The sequence below is a fragment of the Alligator sinensis genome, unplaced genomic scaffold, assembly GCF_000455745.1.
Source record: "Alligator sinensis unplaced genomic scaffold, ASM45574v1 scaffold308_2, whole genome shotgun sequence".
NCBI classification, from domain to species: Eukaryota; Metazoa; Chordata; order Crocodylia; family Alligatoridae; genus Alligator; species Alligator sinensis.
In genome coordinates this window covers 1,237,559-1,251,173 of record NW_005842082.1, presented here as the reverse complement: position 1 = coordinate 1,251,173, position 13,615 = coordinate 1,237,559, and the positions used below count along the sequence as shown (strand labels likewise).

General features: G+C 41.2%; 1 protein-coding gene across 1 annotated transcript in view; it reads right to left on the bottom strand.

Moving 5' to 3' along the window:
- Positions 1–7,310: 7,310 nt before the first annotated feature.
- CUNH9orf85 (chromosome unknown C9orf85 homolog) overlaps positions 7,311–13,615 on the bottom strand; it is a 45,342-nt gene continuing 39,037 nt past the window's right edge. Inside the window, exons 3-4 of the mRNA XM_006023825.2 lie at positions 8,340–8,453; positions 7,311–7,557 (exon numbers count right to left, since the gene is read on the bottom strand). Coding sequence (XP_006023887.1) covers positions 7,353–7,557; positions 8,340–8,453 — 319 coding nt within the window. The 3' untranslated portion in view covers positions 7,311–7,352. The remainder of the gene's footprint in view (positions 7,558–8,339; positions 8,454–13,615) is intronic.

Below are 13,615 nucleotides of genomic sequence, written 5' to 3'. Positions count from 1 at the left end.
TCCAAGGTGCCAGCTCTGAGCAGGCAGGGTCCTGCCACTGGCCTCCCGAGCAGGAATTCTGGTGTTCCCTACTGGAAATCTGAAAAATCCCTGATAAAAAATTCCCAAAGTCACCCTGTAAAATAACCCAAAATCCATGTTCCTCCACAATTAAAACAAAAGACCACTATAAAGATAGAGAGAGAGAGAGAAAGACAGAGACAGAGAGACAGTGATCAGTTGGGCAATGTTTTATTGATATATCTCCAGTGTTAAAGCAATTTGGAAGCCTATCAGTGTCTCTATCATCATAATAAAGTGAATTCTAAATACCTATGTGTTTTGCTGTCCCCCACAGGGGCCTCAGCCCCCCACAGGGATTACAGCACCCCCACAGGGGCCACAGCCCCCATGGGGGCTACCACGACCCCCTGCAGGGCTCACATCCCCTACCGCTGCTTGTTCTCCCAGCCCCCTGGATTGCTGCCCTGCCTGGCCCCATCCTCCATTGGCTCCTGCAGCCTCCCCCACAATGGCTGCCCCACCCCCCATTTGCACCCCCAGCCCCCTGATGGCTTCCCCCCCCAGAGCCTTAAAAAAAGAAAAGGCACACATGGCAGTAGTGCTACACAAAGGCCAGCTCTGCTGCCACAACTCACTGGCAGCTGGCCCAGACGGGAGATGCCTCATCCAGGTCTGGCAGTTGCACAGCAGGTCACAGCCAGGCAGCAGCCCCCACTGCCAGACTGCTGCAGTGGGTAGAGGGTGCAGGGAACTCTCAGTGCTGCTTCAGCAGTCCAGCTGGCACAAGGGGTAGTGTCCCCAGGTACCAATTGGCTGGGCCCCAGAAGCTCCTGAGTGCAAGTAGCCCTGAGCTACTTGACAGGGCAGCTTTTTGTACTGACGGGGCCAGGACAGGGCAGATTTTTATACTAAACACTGTTTAACACTCAGGAGAGAGATGAAATCATCGTTTCAATGTCTTGTAAAAAAGTAAACCTGAGGATAATTGCAAGGTTATTCTAGGTTTAATTACAAATTGGGCATGTAGAAGCAAGAATATTAAAGGAACAATTTTGACTTAAAATGTAATTTCCCTTTATAATTCACTCAAGGCATTCCAAGTAATTCTTTAGGTCACATCTACAAGAAGAGCTCTTTTTACAATAAATGGCCACTAAGTTGGCAATGTTAGTACTGTTGTATGATGGCTTTGGCTGTCACATTCAGTGCCATAACAAACAATTCAGTTCTTGGTAAGTTGTTGAAAATGGTTGACACAACCCAAGAGCTGTCCAAACAAAGGTCCCCCATATTGCTAACACAACTGGAAGGACACCATTGTTAGCCATGGCGGTAAAACAGACCTTAATAACGCTGTGTATGATGGAAGGTATGGCTAGGTTTAAACTCAACCTGGATTCACAACAGTAAATCAGTTAAATGATGGAAAGACATTGAACTAGATGAGTAGGTCTTTTGTGTTCCTGCTTTGCCCTGTTACTCATTGTCAATCTGCTCATCAGATCTTGTTACAGCACTGATAGCTTGTGTCACCACCACAACAAAATCCTTCCCTTAATTCTACTATCATGCAGAGATTGCCAGCTCCATGACGTACTTCCCTATCATTTCAGGATTTCCTCTCACCTTTGGGTAAAGGGCCAGGGCATTAATGAGTTTTTCCAGTAATATTTTTTGCTTACTAAAAGGATGTTTGTCATATGTAAATCACTCAAGTGTGAAATTTACTGAGTATGCAATGTATTGTTTCCATTTCATGCTTCTGAAATTAATTCCAAATTACATAAAAATACCCCTGGATTTTGCAATTCTTGTTTTCGCTACACCTTTACTGACGTCAACCTCTAGGTGGGTAGGCAGATGTCAATGCTGTCCTAGAGGAAAAACTTCTCTGACCACCATGAAGCTTGACCTTTAGTTCAGAGTCCAGACAACATCTACTTGCTTCCCATTAGACAGGATAATAAAAGTGCCAAGTCTGCTTTCCGTTTCTGCGACTGAGCAACCCAGGGTTTATTAAATGAAACTTGCATGAAAAAACTATAATGGAATCGATCATAAAATGATTATTTTACTGGCATGGGTTTTATGCACTGTTCATTTTTGGACATACTTTGGAATATTTTTACTGAGAATAGATGCAGCTTCACAAGTACTTGCACTGAATTCAATATCAAGACCTTGTACTATAGTATATACTCCCACCAAAGAAACCAGCCCATCTGGTTTTTAAACGTTTAACCCAGAAGAAACTTAGAATATTCAGACACTCTGAACCTTATTTTCCTACTAGCAGAGTGATTCTCAGTCAGGGGGCTGTGGCACTCTGGGCTACCACCAGATCTTTTGAAAGGTGCCATGAAGTGTGAGAAGTTTAGTGCAGGCTCAGGCTTCTCCTTGTCTGGTCAATTCCACATCCTACGGCCTGGACCCTCTGGAAGAAGGTAGGCACTGTGATATATATATTAGTGTTTCAAATTAGGCACCACTCAATTCACAAAAGTTGTGGAGGAGTGCCTTGACTCCAGAAAAGTTGAGACCCACTATGCTAAAGGATGTATAAAGCCTATGGCAATTAGACTGGGCTAACCGACTGCATGGACTGAGAATAGGAACCGATTTTAAATGCTAGAGTACAGCCTACCTTCTCAAGATAACAACTCCGAATAGCTGTGCTGGGGAGAATTCATGTTTTTATTGTTGATAAATCACTACAACACATTTTCATTACAGCAGCAACTGGTTTTCATGTTCATATTGTGTGTATCTACCCAGGACTGGAATCTGCATGGTTCTCCATATCTTCAAGGAAACCTGGGACTCAGGACTTTTCTAAGCAGTACTCCAGTGATCTTCCACATGAAGCAGTAACTTCTACTGTTAGTAGTCACCCTTACACAAAGTATTATGACGATGGTCTTGCAAAGTTTTACTATGAAACTAAAATCAAATTAAACCCTATATGCATCTTCCCCAAAACAAAGATATTTGTTGCAGCATAGAAATGACACTGAGATTCTTCCATGGTAAATAATGTAAATACTAGACCAGCCACTTATTTAATCTAGCATTCTGTGAGAAATATAAGAATATTGCTCGGGCATGCAGGGATGAAATCAGAAAGGCCAAAGCACAACTGGAGTTGCAGCGAGCACGGGAAGTGAAAGGTTTCTACAAGTATGTCAGTAACAAGAGGAAGATCAGAAAAAGTGTGGGTCTGTTACTGAATGGGGGCAACTACCTAGTGACAGATGATCTAGAAAAGGTTGAAGTACTCAATGCCTTTTTTACCTGTCTTTACAGGCAAAGTCAGCTAACAGACTACTGCACCTGGTGGTACAGTTTGCGGGAGAAGCAAGCAGTCAACAATGGTAGAACAGATTAAGGACTATTTTTAAAAGCTGGTCATGTAACAAGTCCACAATGCACCTGAGGGTGTTGAGGGATTTGGCCAATATAATTGCAGAGCCACTGACCATTATTTTTGAAAACTCATGGAGATCAGGAGAGGTCCTGGATGATTGGAAAAGGGCAAATATACAGTCTATCTTGAAAAAAGGCAAGGAAGACCCCAGACACTGCAGACTGGTCAGCCTCACCTCAGTCCCTGGAAAAATCATGGAGCAGGTCCTCAAGGAATCAATTGCTAAACATTTGGAGGAGAAGAAGGTAGTTAGGAACAGTCAGCATAGGTTCACCAAGGGCAAGCGATGCCTGACCAACTTGATTGCCTTCTATGATGAGATGATTGGCTCTGTGGACCAGTGGATGTGATATACCTTGACTTTAGCAAGGCTTTTGATACAGTCTTCCACAACATTCTTGCAAGGGAGCTAAGAAAATATGGGTTGGATGAATGGACTGTAGGGTGTATAAAAACCTAGCTAGATCATTAGGCTCAAAGCATAGTAATCAATGGCTTGATGTATAGTTGGCAGCCAGCATCAAGTGTACCCCAAGAGTCAGTCCTGGGGCTGGTTTTGTTCAATATTTTCATCAACTACCTGAAAGATGGGATGGAGTACACCCTCAGCAAATCTGCAGATGACACCAAGCTGGGAGCATAATACACTCAGGGGTGGGGCTAGAATTCAGAGACCTAAACAAATTGGACGATTGGACCAAAAGAAATCTCATGAGGCTCAATAACGAAACGGGCAAAGTCCTGCACCTGGGACAGAACCATCCTATGCACTCATATAGGCTGGGGACTGACTGCATAAGCAACAGCTCTGCAAAATATGACCTGGAGGTTATGGTGGACAGTAAGCTGAATATGAGCCAACAGCGTGCACTTGTTGCGAAGAAGGCTAATGACATACTGGGCTGCATTAGCAAGTGTTGCCAACAAATTGAGGGAAGTGATTATTCCTCTCTATTTGGCACTGGTAAGGCTACATCTGGAGTACTGTGTCCAGTTTCAGTTTCCCCACTACAGAAAAGATGTGGACTAATTGGAGAGAGTCCAATGAAGGGAAATAAAAATGGCTCAGGGGCCGGGACACATGACTTATGTGGAGAGGCTGAGGCAACTGAGCTTATTTAGTTTGGAGAAGAGAAGACTGAGAGGGGATTTAATAACAGCCTCCAATTACCGGAAAGGTGGTTCCAAAGATGAAGCTAGACTCTTCTCTGTGGTGGCAGATGACAGAACAAGGAGTAACCGTCTCAAGTTGCAGCAAGGGAAGTTTAGGTTAGATATTAGGAAAAACTTTCCCACCAGGAGGGTAGTACAGGGGAGCCTGGAACAGGCTATTAAGAGAGGTTATGGAATCTCCATCATTCATCAGAGGTTTTTAGACAAAGCCTTGGCTGGGGTGATATAGTTGGGGATTGTGCTACTTTGAGCAAGGGGTCAGACTAAATGACCTTCTTGAGGTCCCTTCCAACCCTAATTTTCTATGATTATTTCTAGTATCAAATGTCCCAATAGAAGGTAGAAGAATTCACGTAATCAATTATATAATCTGTAATAGATTATTTTAAAGTCTTTATGCTCATTAATAATATAACCTGTCCATAAGAGACACTTATTCCTAATCCCAAGAAACTATATAAAAAAAACCAAGCATAAATACTAGTTTAAGACAGATATTTTTGTTATCCATTTTGCCTATCACCTTTCATTTTCATTTGGTGTATTCTTGTTTTTGTGTTGCAAAGCATCCTATTTACCTTCTCTAGTTACCATTCATCATTCTGTATTTTAACAAATATCACACTTCTCCTAACTTTTCTCCTAACTGAACAGTCCTAAACCTTTTCACCTCTTCCCCTGTGGCAGATTTTCCATGCCACATTTTTGTTCCCTTTTTCTTCAAGCTTTTTCTCTTCTGAGCACATTTTGCAGAAACCAATCTAAAGAGCTATAGAAGACAGGAAAGTTGAAATAATCTTCATGTCCTGTGTAATGGGGATCCCTTCAGATTATGTAATTGGTTTTCCCATCAAAACAAGTAAAAACCACAGTAGTCACTTGCTCCTTACATATACCACCTCCACTATCTTCTTATTAAGGTCCTTCTATTATTGTCCAGTGTCAGAAAGAAGACATTATATCATGACCATCAATTCTCTAAACATTTATAGAACCATCTTGATATCTGCTTTTTCTCTATCTTTGCTTTAGTCCCACCATTCATAAATATCATTTCCATAAGATCTTGGTGTTCCCTTGACTGGCATAGGCTAAAGTTACTGCCGAATCCAGGTCTTATTTCCCACAGAAGGATGGGAATGCATTTGCCAAAGCAACCTCAGCTTTAAAAGCCTTTTGGTTTTTATACTTCTACTTCCTTTATTGTTTATTTTAGGTTCAAATGATTTAAACTGGGGTTGTCAACTGAATGGTCCATAAGCCATACCCAGCCTGCAAAGCTGGTCCATCTGGCCTGCCAGGATACCAGAAATTCTGGGTCCCCAATGGACATAGCCATTGTTGGCAAAAGGGGCAAGTGAGGGTTTTGCAGATTCACCCATTGCTTGCCCTGTGGTCACTGGACCCCTGCTGTTGCCTCTGGGCCCCTGCTAGCCCCTGGTTCCAGATCTGATACCCCTGCTTTAACCTATACTACAGATGACAAAACTTACATTGAGTAAAATGGTTTTTAGATTTGCAATAGACCAAATACTTTTCAGCTCTTAATGTTGCTGCTCTTTATGCAGAACTCTTCGCTTTAGGCCTCACTTTTGGCAAAATATCCACTTTTGCTTGCCTCTGGCACCTAATACATAACTCCTTTCACAATTTGGCAACTGCAATTCTTTTTGTCAATCAAATGAAAAATGCAGGTTATGACATTGTTTTTTCCCCACCTTCATGGGAGCCAAGATGTTGAACTCAAAGCATAACTTTCCAATGGGGATGTAAAAGTGGGCAGTTTAGGCATGCAAAGTTTGTCATGGCTCATTGCTTTAGTCAGACAGGACAATGACCTATGGGCTCCCAGGCTTTTGTGTAGTGGGGAGTTCCTAACTTAGAACATCACACATTTGTGGCCATAGAGCCTACAGAGTCACTGGGCAGATAAGAGTACACTGACTAATTATCAAAAGGTTTTGATAGATGATTTCATTTCCATACTAAATGAACCATTTTCTATTCCCAGCAACATTACAAAGGCATTGTCTTCAAAGGGTTTGGTGAATCTTTAAAAAACAAAACTTATTACAATTACAAGCCTTTTCCTTATTACGACTTTTTTACTCCATATTTTTAATATTTCTCCATATGCAAAATACTTTAATTGCTCAGAATTCATTAAAGAAATGGTATCTGAACTAGAATAAGAATCAAGAATTCCAACACTGCACTATCCACTGTAGCAAGAAAAGTGCATGTGGGGGGAGGATGCAGGTGCTAAGGTGCACAGTTAATCGCCCAAAGGTCACAAGTTCAAGGCTACAGCAAAAGTGCTCACAGCAAGGCCTGGCAGAATCCAATAAATCTGTGAGTTCTGCTAAATACCTTGTCACAAGGACATGAAAAAGGAAGGAAAGATGCATTACTAGGTGATGCTGTCAGTTGCTTACATCATACTGAATTTGAGACAATTCTAATTTAAAGATATTCTATTTCTATCCTTTAAAAATTATCCTATCAATTTTCTCCAGAAGCAGATATATTGTATATAAAAAGAATCAAAATCTACTTATTACATTGAAAAACGCTGCTCTTTACACAAGAAATTTTATTAAACAAGAGAAACTTCAATAGATACAAAGAGCAGACATTATATATATTAGCAGTGTTTTGAGTCCTCAAATGTCAGGCTTCATTTTCATAGCGGAAATATAAGACAGAAAACTTTTTCCTCTGATTGTACAGTCTCTTTATAGGCTTTTGAACGTCAGCTTTTCAGACTCCTTTCAATTTTCATATTTTTAAATTTTTCCTTGAATACATCAGGATCATCATCATCATCCTCCACGTCATCTAAGAAAATGTCAAAATCTGGTTCATCAGCACCTTCCTCCAACTGATGTTTTCTACTCCTCTGCCTTTGGTCATTTTCATCTGCTGCATTCTCAGTTTGTTCTGATCCTTTGTCAATCCTAAAAACAGACACGAAAGTATTATTGACTAATCTTTTAGAAATTAATTATTAAAATGGGAGGGGGAGGGAAGGGTTTCTTTTAAAAATATAAACCATGCTACTTCTATGCTGAATGGAAAAAAGTAGTAAAATAATGGAGAGAAAGAAGCCAAGTCCCTGAAAAAAAATCTATGAACAGTTCAACCAATCAGACTTCTGCTGGCCATAAGCCAAGCACAGCAAATTAATACAGGATGCTCAGTAAAGAGAAACTGCTGGCACAAGAGTAATAAAAATCCTCAACAGCATTATGGTTGCTGTACGCAATAGCCACCCTTGTCTGATTTCTGTTTTTTGTTCTCTCTTAACTCTGAATCATCGGATGACAGACTAAATTCAAAACAGTCAAATAGTTTCAGCATATTTTCAGGCACTCAATAATTTAATCCATTTTACAGTATCATGGTCTACAGAAGGAGGTGCTATTCACCTTTTAATATTACAATAATGAATGTGTTTTACTTGAACAAGGCTTATTGGGTCTGATCTTGATCCCATGAAAGATAATGAGAGTTTCACCACTAGTTTAAGATGGGAAGAACTGAGACCATTGTCTCTTATTGAAATTCCATCAGAATAATTTATGGCTTGAAAACAAATGGAAACTGCCAGAAACTGCTGTATTTTTGACCACATAGCCTTATGTTACTTTATGCCATGTTTCCATTTGTTTTAAAAAAAGAAAACACATGATACACACTTTATGGAGGTACGTAATTAAGCTTTCAAATATCTACTTACGGGATTACAATTTCTTCTCCTTTTCCACACTTAGCACAAACATCTAATTTACTAGCACATGGTCTACAAACAATATGGTAAGAATCTTTTACAGTCTTCTGGAGGCATTTGACACTATTAAAAGAAGGAAAACAGTGTTGATACATTGTTCGTGGATAACTATGAATAGAATATTTTATTTTACACATTTTCAAATGGACCCATTCCATGTTATCATTGGAAATTTTTCATTGATGCCAAAATGAAAGACTTTTTCCCTCAATCGTAGTCTTTTGTATATGAGCCAATTTGATATGAGTTGTACTACTTTTTGAAACTTCAAATCTCAGCTGTACTGAACAGTGCTATAATTTGTCTGGTCTCTCACCTTTGTAAATGCTGTGTTGTAAAATCAGAACTAAAACAGGGTAAAAAAAATAAGAACATTTCAATTCATAAAAACACTTTCCTAGCTTCTTAATTCAGTAAGCTATTTGCTTGAAAGCTGAGAAGCTTTACCTATTTCTGTGGCTTAAAAAAAGAACAACAAAAAACCTGAATACACAACAAAAACAAATTTGCCTAATAAAAATACAAACTACTGCTGCAAAGAATACATCATACTCTTTTCTAATTTCCCAATGCAACAAATGTGGTCTTTTTTTGCATTCATTTTTAAACTCTGAGCCTCTGAAGAGTGATGTAGTGTCCTGATCAGCATTCAAAATATGTAGATAAGGGTCAGCAACCTATGGCCTGGCTGCAGGCCAGATTTGATGGAGGAAAAGATTGGATCCAGCGCATGATCCAGTCCATGTTTTACTAATGGCACACTGATCACCAGGTGCAAGCGCCAGCCTGGCTTCTGTGTTCTGCATTTTACTAACAGCTGGCTAATTCCTTGCTGCCTAATTCCTTACTGCCAGCTCCTGCAGAAAGCTCCTTGCAATTCTGGTCCTGTGCAAAGGGCTGCTGTGTCCCACCACGCTGCAGTTGCTGCTCAGCAAATTAGCCACTCAAATTGTCCCTTCCCAGATGTTTTAGAAGAGGCTGCATTGATGGGTAGGTACAACTGAGGTGCAGCAGCGGATGCCATGGCACTGGTTCAATTGCAAAGGGTGGCCTGTCATTAGTAAAAGGCTGACAACCCCCTGACATAGACTTTGGCTGTGCCCTTTTGCTTCCAGTTTGAATAATCAAAGCCTGCACTTGATGTATCTGAGGTTTTCTTTTTTGAACAAAACCCCAGAATATATTTCTGATGTTATGCTCCTAGGAGACCCCTCCCAAAGAAAAGCCCATTTCTCATTTCTGGAACTATACAAGGTCTTGCTTAAGGAAGGGTTCAAGCAATCAGCTTTCACAGTGAGTCTTGCAGAAATCACTTAACAGATTGAAGACCAAGTCAAAAGTGTTCTTTCAGGCCTTCTAAGGAAAGGTGCCCTGGTAATTTAGCCATTACTTTGTTAGCTCACAAGGAGTTTTAAACTGCAGTTTTCATACATATATACCCAGATATCAAATGAAAGCAAAAGCAAAACTTTCAAATTAATGTAAAAAAACTACACTATGAAGGAACATAAACCTGAAAATACCAATAAAATTCCCTAAAAGCTTAGTGCCTTTCCAAAGATAGGATAAGAACTGGTGAGTGATCGGGAGGTGGAGGCATCCATATTCTTTATTTCAAAGCATTGCTTCAAGAGGAGACCATGGATGCAGATGTGTATGTTGAACTGCCTTTGGCAGCAAGCTTCCTAAGGTGTGTGCTCATTCTGTCAGTCATTGCAACCATGCAAAAAGCTTCAAGAGGAGCATGAACTGCTTTACACTGAAACTGCACAACTGCCTGAGCTACCTGCACTCTTCATCCCCTTTCTTCCCTATTCTGGGATCTGCCAAACTTCAATGATGGAAATTCATGGACCTGAGATTCTTATAGCTTTTTCCTTTAAACCCCCCCAAAGAAACAAACAAAAAACCCCAAACCAAAAAATAACCCCCCTCCCCCCCCAGAAAAAAACCCAAAACAAAAAGAAGCAAACCAAAAGCCACACAATATAAAATGTTGCTTGCCTTTCTAAATAAAGGTTACAATTTATATAAACCTGCACCAATATAAAAAGTAAAGGAATAAACAACAAGAGTCCTCTTAACCAACAATGCCCTGCCACATCCCAAAGTCCCTTTGCATCCTGGACATCAAAATGGGCAAATGTTTTTTATAAGACTTTTGATGTTAAAGAATCAAATGCACAGTTTTCTTGTGAAGTTTAAGGTTTGAGTTTTTCCTAAATTGTCTGTGTTATGTAAATGTAATCCCCCATCAAGTGGATTTTAGCATAATTGCTACTTAATTTTGAGCTCTGCAGTTCAGAGATTATAGTCATGTGAGTACACACTAAGTCTGACAATGGAAATAAACTTGCATTTGAAATCTGCCCTTTAAGCAAACTGTGGTGCAGCTATCCTGTGACAAAACAAGTGCTTTCTAGCTATACTCAGGGCACTGCAGCACTAGAAAGAAGCTATCAGATCCCAGCTACAAAGCTCATGAGGATAGCTACAGGAGTGCAGTGGAGAATGATAAGCACTGGGAAAAGGCAGCGGAGGGGCTGAACTTCAGATCTCAAAAGACAGAGCAGGGATGCAGGAGAGTAGAAGCTGGGTTTTCCTGCTGGCTTCTCTACACTTCATATGTTACTAGAAATGACAAGCAGTCTACTGGACTGAGACCTCTACACACCCAATGATAAGCTTTAGACATTATTTTAAGAGATTTCCTAAGAAGCTCATATTAGTACTTATAATTAAAAAAAACAACCTCTCACATCCTGCATGACACTAAGTACATGCAATTTATGACCAGTGTTTTATGGTACTCTCAAAAAGGATTCTCCGTCTCTTTTACTGGCATACATATTAGTTAAATTCACTCATATGTGGTTAGAAAATTCTTAACATTTTGGTTACAGACACAACTTTGATTAACTGACTCCAGCCTCCCAAACTAAGTCACACATACCAATCAGCACTTCTGCCATTGTCTCAAACTTGTCACCTCTGAGCTGTCAATCAACTACCAGGCTGGGGATGTCAGATACTTTAGCGCTAAGTACAGACAGTCAAAAAGCCTGAGGCTGAATCGATTCAATCTTCACAGGTTAGAATACACTGCGTAGACTGAATCGATAAGTAAGTGACTAGACATTCACTTTTGATACTGGAAATGCAGCCACATGCCTGCAGTGGCCTAGGCCAGAAGCTGGGGGGTGCTAAAACATGCCTCCCTGCTCAGCTGAAGCAGATAGCTTGGGCCAAGGCTAGCCCACCCACCCTGCAGGTGGGGGTTGCTGGGCCCGAGGCCCCCCCCCCCCCCCGGGGGGGGGGGGGGGGGGGGTTGCAGGGAGGTGCAAAGCATCCTGGGATGCTGGGAGACTGTGAATCAAAAAGAGGCCAAAATCAAAAAGATTTTCCTACCTTTAATGTTGTATTCTACTATTGTATATTGCTTAATTTTATTTATTTCTATTTTTTTGTATCTATCATGTGTTATATTCAATTGGACTTTTGTTAAAATTAACAGAACGTGTAATTTTATTGTATGCTTTTACCAATTATCACAAATCATGGTAATTTTACTGTTAATTCTATTATATCACTTTAGCAAAAGCTGTAAAACAACTACTGCTGCTATTACTTTTTACATCTGAATTTGAATTTCTAATTAAATAAAATCTTCCCACCTTTGAAGTAGGTTAGCTAGACAGGTTGTGGAGTTTACATCCCTGGAAATTTTTAAGAAGGAATAGTTTAGATACAGAGGATCCTTCCCTGAGTAAAAGGTTGGATTAAATGAACTCCTGGAGGTCTTAGCCCTACTTTTCTATTATTCTATGATTCTGCCAGGGAAAGCAAAGTACATCAATGAAAAATACTCTGGGAAATTGAACTTACAAGTCAAGAAGTTTTCCCTTTCTCAGCTACCCCATATGCTAACCTGCCCCACATTGCTGAGAAGCAGCAAACAGTCTATGATGAATGAGGCTCCCAAAAGTCCATAAATGAAAACCAGCAAAAAGTCTTAAATGATGGAAACTAGGAAATAAAATAGAAAAAAAGTATCCCAAAGGACCTTATGATCAGAACCTATATATAAAGAAAACAATCTACCTTACAATCGTTTAAAATTAATTAATCAAAAGACCCTGCACAAGCACTCCAATTTTGGGGGGGAAAAGCAGCTCCCTATAGACACATGATATAATGGTATCTGGTTTAAATAAGTCTAGATTCTGAAATGAAGGGAAAGATTTTTAAGAATGTATGGGGGAGCTTCTTTGACTTCTAGGCAAGGCTTCTGGATTACTACTTTAGTCCCTTTGTTGGAAAAATGCTGTTGCTGTGTGCTGAGGGACTAACATTTTTTTATTACAAAGTGTGGAAGTTTTCTATGCATGTACAAACAATTAAAATAGTAAGGTTGGAAAACTAAACTGCAGCAATCACTGCACACTTGAAACAAGCTAAAAATAAAAGCCTGAGATTGCTTAATATTACTAATTAAATTCCACAGGCAAAATCTACTTTATGTTGATAATACCCTGGTTAGGGAAATGACTTCCCAGAAAAGCCGTTGGATTTGTTTGTTTTGCATGAGCAATTTGCACCTAGGCCACATGCTCAGGGTTACCCTTAGCTCCCCAGTCACATTGTTGTGCACTGCCCCACCACCTACTGCAGGGACAAGCAGTGTAAGTCAGGAGGGAAGAAGAGCTTGGACCGTCTGGCTGCTCTTGCACCCAGAAAGATAAGGGGAGTGGCAGCCAGACAGGATGCAGTCATAGGTTCTAGCACAGGGGCGGGCAATTATTTTGGGCGGAGGGCCACTTACGCAGTTTTGGCAGACTGTCCAGGGCTGCATGGGTAGCCCCGCCCATTGACAGGTGCCCCACCCCTTGACAGGTGCCCCTCCCCCTGGTCACTATTTTGGGACCAATGTCCCAATGTCTTGGGAACAATGTCCCAGGGCCAGCACCGGTGGGACCCAAGGCAGGGCACAGGCTGGCAGGGGTCCGTGGAGCTGGCCTGGGCTGCACCAGCAGGGAGAGGGGGGAGCTAACCTGGCTCCATAGAGCCCCTGCCAGCTGAGACCCTGCGTTCCTGACACCCTGCTCTGGGCCCTGCTGGCGCTGACCCCGGGACACCAGTGCAGGCCCCGTGCTCCCGCTGGCTCCCCGCCCACTCACACCCAGTACCCCCCCAGCCCCATGGTACAGGCAGGGGGCAGGATGCAG